An 18,003-nucleotide genomic window follows, 5' to 3' on the forward strand; every position below is an offset into this window, starting at 1 on the left:
GAAAAAGGAGAGGCTATAAATAATTAATTCATTACTGAAATAATACAAATTGGTCCTCACTTTGCCAGAAGGCTTTGGATGCATTAAGAAATTCAAGATCCTCTTCACCAGTTCACTATTTACACCTGATCTCTCCAAATCAAGAACCTCACAAATGCTTTTTAACATGGCATTTCTAAATCTGAAAAAGAAAATAAAGAAACCAAGGTGATCATTTAGGAAAGTGTACAAACATTCTCCACATATAAATGCAATAGCTAACCAAACTGGGTAAGCTACAAACATTAAAAAAAGTATACAATGTTTCTCTGAATCTTAGAACTACACCCTCAGCATTCCTACTGTGATGTTCCAATGAAGGAAAAGGTAATTATCTTTATTATTTTGAGTTCTTAAACTACAGGGAATTTAATAAGGAAAAGCACTAATATATCATCTTGGTTACATTACAGTAGCGAAGGACCTTGTTTCAATCAAACTGATTATCTTCAAAATAGCTTAAATCAGTGGTTTTCAACTGGTGGTCCTCCAGAAATTCCATGCTGGTCCAGTGGTTAACTTCTGCAAACTGGCATGGAATGTCTGGTGGACCAGCACCTTAGGAGTCCATAATCTTCATACAACACACATCAGCGTGGTTAATCTTTGCAGACTATCATAAAATTTCTGGCGAACTGGTGGCTGAAAACCACTAGCTAAAATGGTCCTTATAGCCTGACTGGTGGTGGTTTAGTGTATAAAGTGTTGCCTGGGATGCTGAGGTCCCAGGTTTAAACTCCAAGGTCACTGGTTTGAGCGTGGGGTTGCTGGCTTAAGACTGGGATCACAAACATGATCCCATGGTCACTGGCTTGAAGCCCAAGGTCGCTGGCTTGAGCAATGGGTCACTGGCGCAGCTACAGCCCCCTGGTCAAGGCATGTATGAGAAGCAATCAATGAACAGCTCAAGTGCTGCAACTACAAGTTAATGCTTCTCATTGCTTTCCCTTCCTGTCTCTTTTTCTGGCTGCTTAAAGAAAAGGTACCTATGTAAGTGGAGGAACAGTGGCTGACAGGACAGGAGAGTTTTCACTATATTCCTTTTATACTTTTTGAAATTTGAATTGTGAACAATATCCCCATGTGTATCATTTGTCTAAGAAATAGAAATGTCTTTGAGTTGTCAATAATCTTGATAGCCACTATTTATTGGAAAGTAATGAAGATCCCAAGTTAGTAGTTAAGAAGACAAATCAGGTCTGGCTTTAAGCCAAAATTAGCAGTCTATTGAAAATGTATGGGTGGTCACATTAAATGTAAAGCATATTGACCAAAACATATTTGTAAAAATAACTTACTTTTTCAACATTTCTTCCTTTTTTTTATATTGGGTACTTCCTTTTTCAAATGGAAAGCCACTGAACTGACCCACATTCTTCTTTAATGAAGATACCTGAAAATGTTTATTATTAATGCTTACTACCCAGTATTGTACATACACAAAAAAAATTCAAAGCCAAAATCTTAATTTTCCTCTTTGTCTCTGAGTTACAGTATTGGTTTATGTAACATTTCTTACCCAGAAATGAAAACTATATTTGTTACTAAAATATTAACACTATAAAAGGTTTATAACCTTAATTTTTTGAAAATGACTATCTGAATCAATTTTTATCTGGGAATCTTTACTGGTAATCACAAAACCACAACCAAATGTTATCTGACAGTACCAGGGGATGTGGAAAGTAACTACTTAAAAAGACATTCTTTCCCTCAGTAATATAAGTAATATCTCTTATTTTCCAAATCAGAAAAGTCAGGGATTTTATTCTTTGAAAAGTAAAGAACAGAACACCTCCAAGTTACACCAATTAACAGTAAAGGGACTTTACTGAGGATTAAATGAGATAATACAAATGAAAATAAATTATATCATGCCTCATAAATTCTAACCTAACTACACAAAACTTTTCTTTTGTCCAGTGCACAATCACAAAGCAGTTTCCTTGACTGCATGGAATACTGAAGTTGTGTGTACAGAAGCCCCCCCATACATGGATACTATGGTCTGAAAATATTATTAATTCCAGAGATAAACAGTTCTAAGTTTGAGTATTATTCTAAGTAGTTTGATGAACTCTCAAGGCATCTCACTAGGATGCAAAGCAACCCTTTGTCTAGTATAGCGGTTGGCAAACTCATTAGTCAACAGAACGAAATATCAACAGTACAATGATTAAAATTTCTTTTGAGAGCCAAATTTTTAAACTTAAACTATGTAGGTAGGTACATTCCTTATCAAAGTCGCACCTGCACATGGAATTTTGTGGAAGAGCCACACTCAAGGGGCCAAAGAGCCACCTGTGCCTCGCAAGCCACGGTTTGCCGACCACTGGTCTAGTATATCCACGATGCACAACAGTTCCCTTTTAGATATAGCTCCAAGACCCCAACTGGATGCCTAAAACAAGTTAGTAGTGAACCTTATATATGTATCTATCATGAAGTTTAGTATATAAGTTAGTAAGAGATTAATAATAACCAATAATAAAATAGAACAATTATAACAATATACTGTAGTAAAAGTTATGTGGATGGCTTTGAGGTCATTCTTTAAAGTAAGGCTCTGCAATACTGAGTCAATCTGATAACCAACCAAGAATCCATACCAAGTGACTAACAGGCAGGTAGGGTGTACAGCATGAATGTGCTGGACAGATTCACATCTCAGGCAGAACAGCATAAGATTTCATCATACTACTCAGAACAGTGTGCAATTTAATATTTACAGATTTCTAGAATTTTCCATTTAATATTTTTGGACCACGGCTGAACACAGGTAACTAAAACCATAAAAAGCCAAACCGTGGAGATAAGGGGGGACTACTGTATAAGTTCTCTGCCTGTTAGTCACTTAGCGAGCTCAGATGAACAATGGCAGTATCTCAGGGTTTGCGTTCAGGTAATTACTTAATAATTTAATTTTACTTAAAAGTAATGGCCCCAAAGCGCAAGAGGAATGATGTTGGAAATTCAGATAAGCCAAATAAAAGCCATAAAGTGCTTTTTTTAAGCAAAAAGATGAGTACTGGACAGTAAAATAAGGTATTTTGAGACCACATTCACATATAACTTTTACTGTAGTATACTGTTATAATTATTATTTCATTATTGTTATGGTTAATCTCTTACTGTGCCTAATTTAGAAATTAAACTAGGTTTGTGTGAAGGGAAAAAAACAGTATGCATCAGGTTCAATACTATCCTTGGTTTTAGGCATCCACTAGGGTCTTGGAATGTATTCCATGCAGATAAGAGACTACTGTAAAACAATTTAGTAAATGAAAACACTGATTTATTTTAACAAATCTTCTGGCAAAGAATTACCACCTAATTTATCAGATATTTGCTCAAAAAGATGTACAATTATACTGTATCATTTATTCTGAATGACTAATAAAAATACAAAAAATTGTTTATACAATTAAAAACCACCACAATCATCACATTTGACATTTCAGTTTGGCATAAATACAACTTCAATAGAAAGACCCCAGGATATTGCAATCCTAATTGCTAATATCTCACAATGTATCCTGTGGTAAGTCATTTAAAAAGTATATGTCTCGCCTGACTTGTGGTGGTACAGTGGATAAAGCGTCAACCTGGAAACACTAAGGTTGCCAGTTCAAAACCCTGGGCCTGCCTGGTCAAGGCACATATGGGAGTTCATGCTTCCTGCTCCTCCCCCCTTCTCTCTCTCTCTCTCCCCTCTCTATAATGAATAAAATCTTAAAAAAAAAAAAGTTTCCTAAAAAGTGTATGTTTCAGTTTGCTCACTTGTATGGTAATGAATATTGAACTATTTGATTGCTAAAGTCCTTTCCAAGACTAAAATTATACTTCTATTGTGAAGTATTTTAATACATGTTAATACAATAAATATGCTATTAGGTTAAAGGTATAAAAGAGGGCTTACTGTGCCTGGTCTGTTGTAAAGTAGTTTATGTAGATTTCTAAGTTCATCTGTTTTCTTCTTACTCAGAAAAAAATGTATCCTTTCAATTTCACAGAGTTTCTGCCCTTTTCCTAGAAAAAAAAATTACCATAATTACAGTTAAATACCATTCCACGTTAATGCATTTACAAATTTTTAAAAAAGATTTTATTTGTTAATTTTACAGGGGGGGGGTTTGAGAAGTATCAACTCTTCATGTTTCATGTTTAGCTGTTACTGCTTGCTTGTTGCTTGCTGTATGTGTCCTGACGGGGCAAGGCCAGGGTTTCAAACTAGCGACCTCAGCATTCCAGGTCGATGCTCTATCCCAGGCATGGCCAACATACAGCCCACGATTAAATTTTTAATATTCTCCGCTACTTTAAAATCTCAGCTACTCAGAAGCAGAAGCGTCTTTGATTATTGAAAATCGACAAATTTAAGAAGATAGTGATACACGGGAAAGAATTCCACGTGCGACTAATTTAGGGTTAACTTCCAATAATTGGTTGAATGGATTCACGATACTTATTTTTTAAAAAAATTCCATTATAAAGATTTACAACTTTTGTACTCGTCCGTACTCAATATGAACTGTTTGATGTTTAGCGGCGATGTGAAACCCACATTCTTTTAGGCGGAGTTTGCCAGTGCGCACCTAAGGTCAAACAATTCGTTATTTTTATGGTCAAGTGTGCTGAATCAAGTGGCACTGTAGCATAAACAATAGCTGCGGTTGATAACTGAAAATGTGTCCAGGCTGTTTGTAAAACGAAATAATTGTTTTATTTGCGATATAACCCTTTCAAGCTCATTCTATTAATGACATATTGTTATGACTGATTGTGATACAGTTTGGATATTTATATGGTATGTAATCATATTTTTATTAAAATAATATTGTATATTAAAATTTTTTTCACCACTTACATTTATTCATAACAAATTACATAATAAAATTTTATTTACTTAAATTGTTTTTATATTTAACATTTTTTTAATTTATTTACTTTTTAGATTTTATTTATTCATTTTTATTAGAGAGAGAGGGGAGAGAGAGAGGAAAGAGATAGAACAGGGGGAGAAGCAGGAAGCATCAACTCCCATATGTGCCTTGACTAGGCAAGCCCAGGGTTTTGAACCGGCGACCTCAGCATTCCAGGTCGACGCTTTATCCACTGCGTCACCACAGGTCAGGCCAACATTTTTTTTATTTTAATATTTCGTCCAGCCCTTGAAAAAAGTTTTCTTTCTAATCTGGCCTGGGGGTAAAAACTGTTGGCCACGCCTGCTCTATCCACTGTTGCCACCACAGGCCAGGCAATATATTTACAAATTTAAAAATTATTTTTCAGCATAATTTTTGTAACTTTTGTCCTAACAGGGCAAATTAAGTAATACCAATAATATATCACTACATAGAAAACACTAAAAACTAAGCACTAACCATCACTTTGTATATTCACGTATTTCCTCCATAAAATGAAAACACAGAGTAAACTTACCTTGTGCAATTGTAAACGGCTCTCTTTGTAAAGAAGAGACTTGCATCGTCAACCTCTCGACTTTCTTCTTTTCCCTCTTGCCTTCCACTATGAGACTCTTTTCTAGAAATTAATTTAATACTTCTTAAATAACAAAAAATTTAAAAATATGTTAACTTTATTGGATAAATATATAGAAAATAATCATAGAAACCTAATACCTTACTTTCTCTGTAGCAGGATTTTGAGAAGGAAATAAGTAACAGACGAAAATACTTGACCAGTCAAGAGCAACATCAAACTATTTTGGGATAACATTATACTTACCTGGCAACCTCAGAGGGTCTCCAATTAAAAAAAGAAATCAGAAGGCAAATAAACCTTAAAAAAAAAAATCTTTAAATTTACTGGTTTTAGTAAAAGGAAAGAGAGAAAGAAATACTGATTTGTTGTTCCAGCCACCCATGCTGGATTGATTGATTCAAACCAGCTGGTTGATTCCTTCATGTGCCCTGATCGGGGATCAAACTCATAACCTGGCATTATCAGGATGATGCTCTAAGCAACTGAACTACCTGGTCAGGGCACAAACTTTTATCCAACTATAATTACTGGAAAGTCCAGTTACTTTGTGAAGTCACCAACGCCCTCACTTAGCCTATTCTTCAATTACACATAATTCTACTAATTGCAATTCGTTATTTATGATACCTCAGGCAACAGTAAATTCAGGATAAGATCTTAAGAACTTCAAAAGTTATAAAGAGAAAAGAAATAATTTAGTAGGCTGACAAAGAAAATAAGAACTTTCAGGAAAGCAAAGCAACTTGGAATTATTAAAGGGTAAAATTCTACAAGTTTACACTTACTACATCATCTGGGAGATCATGTACATTATTTCACAGTTTAATAAATGATGTTCATAATTATGATCATAAATTATTACAAAAATGTTTATTTTTATTTTATTTTATTTTTTAGTGAGAGAGAGAGAGAGGGACAGATAGATAGGAAGGGAGAGAGATGAGAAGCATCAATTCTTCACTGTGGCTCCTTAGTTGTTCATTGGTTGCTTTCTCATATGTGCCTTGGGAGCGAGGGGGCTTCAGCTGAGCCAGTGACCATGGGGTCATGTCAATTATCCCATGCTCAAGCTGGTGACTTTGGGAGTTTCAAACCTCGGTCCTTTGCATCCCAGGTCAATGCTCTATCTACTGCTACACTACTGCCTGATCAGGTTAAAAATGTTAAATTGTTTAGTCCAGACTGCCTTTTTTTTTTTAAAGCTAGAAAATACAGAACATATACTTTAAAATTTAAAACATTAAGCCTGACTTTCTAAAACCACTTACCTACGAACTGAGATAAAGTCAGATAAATAACAGGACACTATACTTTACCATTGGTGATCCTTCCAACTATTTAATTACTGCTTGTTTTGTACAAACCTGTACTAGATACTAAGGGCGACTGAGCAGATGATTAAGACAGGGCTATTTTTTTTAGAAGACCATGTTTACTTGGGAGGTGATGAGACACAAATATTATACTCCAAAGATGACAGAATGCCTTTAATAAAAACACAAATAAGAGTTCTGAGAGTTGAGAAAAGAGTAAATATACGAATTATTGAGGATGGCTTTGAAGGGCAGTTAAGATCTGGAGAGGTAAGGATCTGCACAGAAAGGAGAAAGGGATTCTACCAGGTATATTCTGGGAAATGGTGTATAGAAAAGAAAGCACTCAAAAGCAACCCGTTATCACTTGGCTTCCTTCTTCTGAGTGATTGAGAGCATTTGCTTGAGTCAGATTACCATCTAAAAGCTAATAATTTTCCTAGTCTATCTCTAGTCCAGAGTACCCCCCTCTCGGACTTTCTCTAACAGGGCTGCCAACTGGATAGCTCCACTTTCTGTCCTCCAGGTACCTAACTCAGTGCATCCAAAACAGAAGTCAAAAACATCTCTGAACTCAGTCACCAGCATGAAGCTCATTTTTCAGAAAATGGTCATACTATTCACCTAGCTGCCAAAGGCAGAAATTGAGGAGTCTTTTACTAGGCACCCTTTACTCCCTGCCAAGTTATATCAGGGCTAAGTACGATAAACACATTCAGAATTTTAGTTGTTCCATTAACACCTAAAATGAGGGAAAATAATAAACTAGAACTATAAACTGCTTGAGAATGTTTTTGTTTAATTTTCTGTTTAAATTCATCATCTCTGTGGTATCCAAACTGTCTTAAAAAGACTAAAAACAAAATAAAACAAAAAATTGGAGGAAAAAGGGTTGAGAAAGTCTTGGACTAGGAGTTACTGCAGCCAATTTTGTTAATGTATTATGAATCATTTAAAAAGTAACATTTTTTCCCCTAAGCATTTTTTTTTTTTTCTGAGACAGAGAGAGAGAAATAGTTAGGACAGACAGACAGGAACGGAGAGAGATGAGAAGCATCAATCATTAGTTTTCTGTTATGACACATTTAGTTGTTCATTGATTACTTTCTCCTATGTGCCAAGCTTGACCAGGGGCTGCAGCAGACCGAGTAACCCCTTGCTGGAGCCAGCGACTTGGGGTCTCCAACCTGGGTTCTCTGCATCCCAGTCCAATGCTCTATCCACTGCATCACCACCTGGTCAGGCTCCCTAAGCATTTTTGTTCTTAAATGTGGATAGGCTCCCTTCCTAGAGCACCTAACACTTTCAACAAACAAAAGCCACACCATTTGGTGTAATCTCAACCCAGGCTGTACTTATAAAATGCTGACTCTAGACTGGTTTTGGCTTAAAAGAAACGAACCGTTTAACCTGCTTTGGGGATGAAAACTTCAAACATCTTCCCAAGTTTGGCTGAGTGGCAGCCATATATATGTTCAGTAACTCTAGACTGGGCTGCTATCAGACTTAAGATCTCTGATCTGGATTTCCAAGTGGCTGGAAACATTTCAGGAAGCTGGCACCCCTCAAAGAGGCAGTCGCTGTCCATCTACTTGGGATAACCTGGCGCAGTACTATTCCTTACTCCTGTTTTGTTCTTCTGCTTCCTAACTCCAGGCGAATGGTAATAACGCTCTCCCTCAACACCAAAACTGAGACAGCGGCTGAGCTCATCTTTAACTTTCTCTCAGTTCACTGCTTCCATATTTAACCACTTTCTCAAGTAGCAACAGCTTTTACCGGTGTTTCCCCGTGAAAACAACCCCCCTGGGCCTCCGAAAGGGACCTCTGCTGAAGTTCAAGTAAGCGACAATCTGTCCGGGGGCTCACACTAATAACCCAGTGAGCGTGTCGTGTCAGTCAAGACCTTCTAATTCCTTCAAAAGGTAAAAGATGCCTACTTCAGTCATCGAGAAGATTAAAATAGAACAATACCCTCAGTAATTTCAAAGGCTACGGGTTTTAAAACAGATCCGAAACTTACAAGTTTCCTGTCAAAGGCTGCAATGTTATGAAAGCATACGCGTAGTGATAAGTCGACCACGCTCCAAAACACGCAACAACGCTGGCGGGTCTATTTTTTAAAAACTGGAATTCTCAAAGTTAATGTTCTGCTACTGGTAACACGAAAACAGATGGATTTCGCACTCCCGCTGGAAATCACTCCAGTTTAGAGCCTCTAAGCGCACAAGAAGCAGAACTGCTCAGTAAGAGCGTCACTCGGGGGCCGGGCTTCCCACCTTTCTCTTCCTCCTCGTCCTCGTCGTCGTCCTCCTCCTCGCTTTCCTCTCTCGGGTCGGGAGTTTGGGGCTCTTTCTCCGACGCGGGCTGATCGGGGGCTCCCTCTTCCTGCGCAGCAGGGGCCGAGGAGGACATGCTGCGGACCTGCAGACGAGAGGAAGCCGGACGCTTCGGTGTCCTCGCCCCGGGTGCGCGGGGCCCCCACTGTCCACGGACCCCGGGTGCGGGCCCGCTGGGAACCGACCTCAGAGTCGCCTCCTCCGGGAGCGGGGACAGCGGCCCCCTCCGGCTCCCTCGCCCGGAACGACTTCCCTCCCGCGGCGCCCGGGCTCCCGGAACCGCCGAGGCGGGAGCCGCGGGGCCGAGCCGCCCCTCCCACCACCGGCCGCGCCGCGTCCCCTCCCCCGCCGCAGGCCGCCGTCCAAATGGCCGCGGCGGAGCGGGCGGGACCCACGGCGCCTCCCGGCCTCCCTGCCCCGACGCAGCCCTCACCGCGGGTCCCGGCCGCCGCGGGCCTGGCGCGCGTGGACACAAGGAGGCTCCGAAAGACGGCGGCGGGCGCGGAAAAGAAGGCGCCCGGGACGCTCCAGGCGTGACGCTCGCGCCGCGCTCTCTGCTCCCCAGAATCAACAAGATTTTCAAAATGGCGGTTCGGGCAAGAAAGCGGGAATACGGCGGCCAATCAGGGTCGCCAGCTGGGAGTTGGCGTGCGGGTGGGGGAGGCGGGGCCGGCCGGCGCCTCCGCGGGAAACCCCGGAGGCACGGGGTTCCGGGCGGCGGGGCTCCGGGCGGAGGGTCCGCGCGCCCCGCTGCGTCCGACTCGAGCTGCCTCCCGACGACGTTGAACGGAGGACGCTCGGGGCTGCGTGGGTATTGTCCCCCACGGTTCGTTCGGGGGAGAGAGGACGCGCCGTCACGGGCCGGGGACGGGGCGGGCGGGTGGTGGCAGAGAAGTTGACAAACCACGGAGGCGCGGTCTGCAGCATTTCACAGAAATGGAGGGGAGCAGCGGTTTGAGCGGTCCCACGTAGGTCCCAGAGTTCATGCTGGTGATGACTCCCAGTTCCGCTGTGTTTCTGAGCCCCCAGGGCCTGTGCCGTGCACCGGAGGAAAAAGATCCTGTCACGGTGGAAGTTCATGTCACCAGAGACAAGTAGATTTCCTACCTTAACCCGTACAGGGAACCGCGCCTGCGGGTGAGGAAATAACGGTATTCTGCCCAGTCCAGACCCTTCTCCCAGAGTTCTAGGTTAGCTCCGTGGATGACTCTTACACTCAAGATTTCAAAAACTGAATACCCTTTCCCTCTCAGATATTCGCCCTTTCTGTAAGCGATTCCCTTCATTCTTCCCAACTCGTAAACCACTAGCTGCTCAAAGGATCCTTTTACACAATGGACTTAACAGGTATAAGATCTATTCAACTAGAAAAAATTATTTTGCCTGAATAGACTCTGGGTTGCAGGGCAAAAATCAGACATTGTGCTTGAATCCTCCCTTTTCCTTTTGTGCACCATTTGTGCACAAAACAAGCAAATTTTGTCATTTCTACCCTCAAATTTTATACCATTTCCCATTTATGCCATTCAAATCCTTTTGCTTGGATTTCCACACAGCCTGTCACTCACTGGTGGAGGAAGGGGCTTCAACATGGTTACTTCTGTCCCCTACTAGTCACATGGCAGCCAAGGTTTTGTTATTTTAATGTGTTGGTACTCTTGGTTAAAACTCTCCAATGGCTTTCCCTCGTACTTAGAATAAAATTAAAAATACAATGGTTTGTAAAAAAAACAACAACAATGGTTTGTAAGGCCTATGTAATTCAGTTACTGATAATCTATTATTTTTATTTTATTTATTATTATTTTATTTATTTATTTTTACAGGGACAGAGAGAGAGTCAGAGAGAGGGATAGATAGGGACAGACAGAGAGAGATGAGAAGCATCAATCATCAGTTTTTCATTGCAACACCTTAGTTCATTGATTGCTTTCTCATATGTGCCTTGCCCGTGGGCCTTCAACAGACCGAGTAACCCCTTGCTCGAGCCAGCAACCTTGGGTCCAAGCTGGTGAGCTTTTTTTTTGTTTGTTTGTTTTGTTTTGTTTTGTTCAAGCCAGATGAGCTCGCGCTCAAGCTGGCAACCTCGGGGATCGAACCTCGGTCCTTCCGCATCCCAGTCTGGCGCTCTATCCACTGCACCACCGCCTGGTCAGGCTTATTATTATTTTTTAAAGATTTTATTTATGAATTTTTAGAGAGGGGGGAGAGAGAGAGAAAGAGAAGGGGGTAGGGCAGAAAGCATCAACACCCATATGTGCTTGACCAGGCAAGCCTGCAGACCAGCGACCTCAGCATTTCCAGGTTGACGCTTTATCCACTGCACCACCACAGGTCAGGCGATAATTTATTTTTTTAAAGAGCTCATTTATTAATTTTATGGGGGGGGAGGAATGAGAAGCATCACCTTATAGTTGCTTCACTTTAGTTGTTCATTGATTGCTTGTCATATGTGCCTTGATTGAGTAAGCCCAGGGGTTCAAACCAGCAGACCTCAGTGTTCCAGGTTGATGTTCTATCCACTGTGCCACCAGCAGCCATGCCAGTTGCTGATAATCTTGATCTCATCTCTCTGACACTTGGCTGTTTTAGCCACACAGCCTAACTTTATGTTTTCCTATAAAGCCAAGCTTATTCCCGCCTTTGAACTTTCCACTTAACTTTTTCTGCTAGGACTGCATTTCCTTCAGAATCATCAAATGATTTGCACCTTCACATCACTTAGCTCTATGCTCCAGTGCTTCTCCTCTCTCAGTACCATCACTATTCCCTTCCCATTCTTTTTCATTCATTCATTCATTCATTCATTCATTCAAAAAATATATTGAGCACCTACTCTCTGCTCAGGACTTGGAAGCTAGAGAGCAGAACTAAGAAAGATCTTTTTAATAGATGACACTTGAAAAGATATCTTAAGTAAATGAGAGCAGTGAAGAAAGATGATACACTCGACATAATTCTGTAAAGTATTGAATGTGGGATATAAGAGACAGAAGTTAATGATGACTTTGAACTTTTGGTTCAATAACCAGAAGAACCAAGTAGCTATTTGCTGAGATGAAGACCTCAGGCGTTGGGAAGAGAATGCAGGGCTTTGGGGGTGGAGGGGAATGAGTGATGAAGAAGGGGATCAGCTGTTTTGTTTTGGATACGTTAGGTTTGAGATTCCTGTTGGTATCTAAATGGAGATTCAGAATAGGCAGCTGGATGTAAGAGTCTGGCATTTAGAGGAAGAAGCTCTAGCTCAAGATACAAATTTAGCAGTTATGAACATGTAGATGTTATCTAAAACCCTGAGACTGGATGTGATCACTAACAGTGAAGATTGGTAGAGATGAGGAAAAGGTCAAAATTGTTTCTTGGAGCTCCCCAATGTTTAGAGGTTCAGGAAAGGAAGAGAAACCAGTAAAGGAGATGTAGCCAGTGAAGTGGGAGGACAGTCGAGGGAAAGTTGTGTCTCAGAAACTAAATGAATAACAAGAGTCTAAGAGGGAGAGGATGATTAACCGGGTCAGAAGCTGCTGAAAGGTCAGATGAGATGAGAATTGAGAATTGACCATCTGATATAACAATGATAAGTTATCAGTGACACGGACAACAACTATCTGTGGGATGATGAGTACAAAGGTACTGGAATGGGGATCTAGAGAAACAGGTAGGCAAGGAATGGACTCGGATACTCTTTTCAGGAATTTTTCTCTTCAGGGGAGTTGAGAAGTGGGTGTGTGGTTTTTAGGAAGGAAGATACTACAGTATGTTTATCGGATGATGTGAATGAATCAAATTGATGAAAGAGGGAGGGTCAATATCTGGAACCGAGTGACTGATGGTAGGTATGTCAAGTTCAGTTCTCTGTAAAAGCAGATGCTGAAGCAGAATCTGAGGTGCCAGATATTTATGGGGGATCAGTACTTGTGAAAGGAAGGGGGAAAGAAGCAGGATTGGACAGAAGTTCAACTGTGAATCACACCTGACAAAGCCTCAGCCAGCCCTGTGGGGAGCTCTGGAGTGAGGACTGCTCTTCTGAGTGTCCTGCCTGGCTGGGCTTTCATACTTTAACCTTGCCAAGTCACTACACGCAGGTTGTCCCAGGAAGGACACGACCTCAGGTGATGTGACTCCACAGCTGTGGCAGACCCCGAAGGAGCTGACTGCAATAGGCTCTGCAGCTGGGCAGCAGGTGTTTCCATGAAGGGAGATCAGGGTGGCACATTTCCATGCTTACCACAGGAGATAAGAGGTGACAGAATCTAGTACACAAGAGGAGGAGTTGTCCTTACATGGAACAATGGACATTTTCTACACAGTAGCAAGAGGAAACACGGAGGATATGGGTACCAATGCTGGGCGGGAGTTGGCAGATGTGGTGGGAGTTTTAGAAGTCCTTATTGCATTAAGTTTCTCAGTGAAGTCAGGAGCAAAATCACTGACAGTGAGTGAGTGTGGGAGAGGATTGTTTGGAGTTTCAGGAGAAAGGAAATGTGAGCTAGTTTGGTAGGACCAGGGGTCCCCAAACTATGGCCGGTGGGCTGCATGCGGTCCCCTGAGGCCATTTATCGGGCCCCCACTGCACTTCCGGAAGGGGCACCTCTTTCACTGGTGGTCAGTGAGAGGAGCATAGTTCCCATTGAAATACTGGTCAGTTTGTTGTTTGCTTGTTCTTTATTTTAATTATTGTATTTGTTCCCGTTTTGCTTTTTTACTTTAAAATAAGATATGTGCAGTGTGCATAGGGATTTGTTCATAGGTTTTTTTATAGTCCGGCCCTCCAACGGTCTGAGGGACAATGAACTGGCCCCCTGTGTAAAAAGTTTGGGGACCCCTGGGTAGGACAATGGGGGATGGATTGATTAGGGAATGTAATATGGTTGCCAGGAAGCTGCAAGGAGAACTGAGTGAGAATAGTGGCCATGAAACCTAAGTGAGACCGGCCAGATTATTGTGTTTCTCCAGCCATATTCAGCTACCTGGGAGTAAGTGTAAATATGTTACAAATTTGGGCCCTCGCTGGTTGGCTCAGGAGATAGAGCATCGGCCTGGCATATGTACGTCTTGGGTTCGATTCCCAGTCAGGGCGCACAGGAGAAGCAACTATCTGCTTCTCTCCCTCTCCTGCTCTCCCTTTTCCCCTCCTGCAGCCAGTGGCTCAGTTGGTTTGAGCTTTGGCCCCAGGTGCTGAGGATAGCTTGGTTGAATTAAGCATCGGTTCCAGATGGGGTTGCCAGGTGGATCCCAGTCAGGGCACATGTGGGAGTCTGACTCACTATCACCCCTCCTCTCGCTTTAAAAAAATAGATAGAGAGAGAGAGAGAGAGAGAGAGAGAGACAGATAGATGATAAAGAGTTGGGTTTAATCAGGCTAGGGTTTTGCCAGGGAAGTATAAAGACAGGAGAGAAGGGTGAGTTGATACAAACAGAACAATGAACATTGTGATGCTACCTAGAATCTGAACTGAGTAAGGAGGAGAGTAAGGGCAGAAGAGAGGTGAGACTAGTGAAAATGGGGCAAGATCAGGAAGCAAGATCTTCATTTCTTTGCTGCATTTATCACTACCTGAAAATTCCATTGTCTGTCTTCCCCAGTAGAATAGTAAATTTCTTATAGCTGTGGGGACTCTTACTCATCATGGTGTTCTCAGCTTGTGAAGCAGTGCCAAACACATAGCAAGTGGTCATTAAGTATTTGTCAAATGAATGCAAACTGACACTTATTAAAATCTTATTGTGAAGATTCAGAACATTTTTTGTTTAATGAGATGGTATATTAGGTAGGACAGGTTATTTCAGCAAAAGTTTATCTAACAGCAATTCAACAGTTTTTGTTGAAAGCTTATTTCTCACTCTGTAAAGCTTTCTGTTGGTTTGGACAACCCCCCCCCCCTCCCCCAGGGCTTCCATTCATGTGGTTTATGTACTTCTCCAGGCTACTTTGATCTTATAGATCCACTATCTCAACACAAATCCTTGGTGTTCTTGGTGGTATGGGATGACAGCAGCAGAAGAACTCATTCCTGCTCTTCTGTGATTCTGCTCATTGGCCAGTGGCCAGATCAGACATATGACCCCACCTAACTGCAAAGAATCTAGGCAGTGTGGGCACATATGGAGTAGCTGATGAGCACTGCTGTCTCTGTACCCAGGAGGCTAATAATTGCGACCAGATAAGATACAATTGGGGTGAACAGGGAATGTGCCTGAAAATACCTGTTAGTTTTATTTTGGAAAACACCGGGTGGGGCAAAAGTAGCTTTACTGTTGTTCATATGGAAAATAATAATAACAAGAATAAACTGCCTGACCTCTGGTGGTGCAGTGGATGGAGTGCTGACCTGGAATGCTGAGGTTGCCTGTTCGAAGCTCTGGGCTTGCCTGGTCAAGGCACATGCGGGAGTTGATGCTTCCTGTTCTTCCCCCTTTCTCTCTCTCTCTCCCTCTCTAAAATGAGTAAATAAAATCTTAACAAATAAAAAAACTTTAAAAAAAATAAAAAGGAATAAACTCTGTTTCACATACAACTGTAAACCTACTTTTGCTTCACCCTAACTAAACCCCTGATTCTTAATGTCTTTTCATTTTGCCTTAAGAAGCTTTTATATACACTGCACACATATATCTGTCTTTCTCATACAGATATCTAGCTCTTACATACACATACCTGTTTTTCCCCACTCAATAGCCTCATAAGCTCCATGGACACTCCCAGTATTTGGCACATAGTAAATGCCTTAAAAATATTTAATTGAGTCTGACTAGGCAGTGGCGCAGTGGATAGAGCATCGGACTGGGATGCGGAGGACCCAGGTTCGAGACCCCAAGGTCGCCAGCTTGAGCGCGGGCTCATCTGGTTTGAGCAAAGCTCACCAGCTTGGACCCAAGGTGGCTGGCTTGAGCAAGGGGTTACTCAGTCTGCTGTAGCCCCATGGTCAAGGTACATATGAGAAAGCAATCAATGAACAACTAAGGTGTCGCAACGAAAAACTAATGATTGATGCTTCTCATCTCTCTCCGTTCCTGTCTGTGTGTCCCTATCTGTCCCTCTCTCTGACTCTCTCTGTCTCTGTAAATAAATAAATAAATAAATAAATAAATAAATAAATAAATAAATAAAATATATATTTATATTGAATTGAAATGTATCCTTTTTTGGTTCTTAGTGGCATGAGTCTGTTGTCTGGCTCCTATTTAAAGACCTTCAGCAATATCAACTCAGTAAATGAATATGGCTTGAATAAGCTGAGGACCAGATTCTTATTTAGATCTGGTCATAAATATAAATAAATATAAATATAAATATAGTGACATTTGGTTCTTCTAAAAACAAGATCCCATGCTCTATTTTGGTAGAAAGAGCCAGAGTACACATTTTAGTAATTTGAGATTAGGTTTGAAAATACATGAAGGCAGCAATATTCAGTTGGTTCGTGAACTGGATAATGGTCAGGGAAGACTATTCAAGGTGAGCAATAGGAGAAACTGAGGGAAATAGTGGTAGACTTATAAAAGTTGGAGAACAAAGGATAAGTGGTTACCAATTTTGGGTCCTAGCACCAATTATGTTCTAAATTTAGCAAGTATAATTTGTAACACAGTTTGTTAATATTGGTATATTCTTATCAACTCTTCCAAGCAATGAGACCAAAGTAATAGAAAAGCAGAGTTTTGCTATTGTTTTCTTTGTTCACTGTAAAATAAGACCATCTCTGTTGAAGGGGGCTTTTCTGCTTAGGGACTAACATTCACTGCTTAGATTATTTTTAATGTGAGAGCATCAGAAGCAGGAAAATGTTTTCCACTACAAGTTGGCTAGAAATCCTTAACATTGTCACAAGATTATCAAAATGGGATGTTATGTTAGAAAACAGGTATGTCTGCCTGACCAGGTAGTGGTGCAGTGGACAAAGGATCAACCTGGGACACTGAGGACCCAGGTTTGAAACCCGAAGTCGCTGGCTTGAGTGCAGGCTCACCAGTTTGAGTGCATTTTCTCCAATATGAGTGTGGGATCATAGATACAACCCCATGGCCGCTGGCTTGAAGCCTAAGGTTGCTGGCTTGAGCAAAGGGTCACTGGGTTGGCTGGAGTCCCCTGGTCAAGGCATGTATGTGAAAGTAATTAATGAAAAACTAAAGTGCCTCAACTTGGCCTGACCTGTGGTGGCGCAGTGGATAAAGCGTTGACCTGCAACGCTGACGTCACTGGTTCAAAACCCTGGGCTTGCCTGGTCAAGGCATATATGGGAGTCGATGCTTCCTGCTCCTTCCCCTGTTCTCTCTCTCTCTCTAACTCTCTCTCCTCTCTAAAATGAATAAATAAATAAAATTTAAAGTGCCTGAACTACAGTATGAGTTGATGCTTCTCATCTCTCTCCCTTCATCTGTCTCTCTCTCAAAAAGAAAAAGAGAGAGAAGGGGAATAGGTATGTCTAGATGGCACCCATGTTTAGCAGTCTCAGTTGGCTCCCCCATTACACATAGGACAGAATTTATTTTTAATGTGTTTAAAATTTTTTTATTGAGTTTATTGGGGTGACAGTGGTTAATAAAATTATATAGGTTTCAGGTGCATAATTCTACAATAGATAATCTGTATATTGCATTGTGTGTTCACCACCCAAGTCACATAGGATGGAATTTAAACCTGCAACAAATTGTATGACAATCTGATCCCTAGCTTCATCACCTACTCTTCCTTGCTATTCATACAGTCAACCTATTTTTTTCTGTTTTTTTTTTTTTTACAATTTATTGAGGTATAATTAGCATGAAATAAAATGCATGTAATGAAAATATACTATCTGATAAGTTTG

General features: G+C 41.3%; 2 protein-coding genes across 3 annotated transcripts in view; one reads left to right on the forward strand and one right to left on the reverse strand.

Annotated features, from left to right (window-relative positions):
• Positions 1-9,773, reverse strand: part of DEK (DEK proto-oncogene) — a 36,088-nt gene extending 26,315 nt beyond the window's left edge. The window contains exons 1-6 of one of the 2 annotated variants that reach the window (XM_066377135.1): positions 9,630-9,773; positions 9,137-9,281; positions 5,482-5,583; positions 3,959-4,068; positions 1,338-1,432; positions 61-181 (exon numbers count right to left, since the gene is read on the reverse strand). In XM_066377135.1, coding sequence (XP_066233232.1) covers positions 61-181; positions 1,338-1,432; positions 3,959-4,068; positions 5,482-5,583; positions 9,137-9,272 — 564 coding nt within the window. In that variant the 5' untranslated portion in view covers positions 9,273-9,281; positions 9,630-9,773. Of the gene's footprint in view, positions 1-60; positions 182-1,337; positions 1,433-3,958; positions 4,069-5,481; positions 5,584-9,136; positions 9,282-9,381; positions 9,530-9,629 lie in introns of those variants that run through there. The other variant, XM_066377137.1, reaches the window with a different exon arrangement.
• Positions 9,774-9,780: 7 nt separating this feature from the next.
• The window catches only part of RNF144B (ring finger protein 144B), a 264,045-nt gene continuing 255,822 nt past the window's right edge, over positions 9,781-18,003 (forward strand). The window contains exon 1 of the mRNA XM_066377134.1: positions 9,781-10,003. Coding sequence (XP_066233231.1) covers positions 9,781-10,003 — 223 coding nt within the window. The remainder of the gene's footprint in view (positions 10,004-18,003) is intronic.

The sequence above is a fragment of the Saccopteryx leptura genome, chromosome 3, assembly GCF_036850995.1.
Source record: "Saccopteryx leptura isolate mSacLep1 chromosome 3, mSacLep1_pri_phased_curated, whole genome shotgun sequence".
Lineage (NCBI taxonomy): Eukaryota > Metazoa > Chordata > Mammalia > Chiroptera > Emballonuridae > Saccopteryx > Saccopteryx leptura.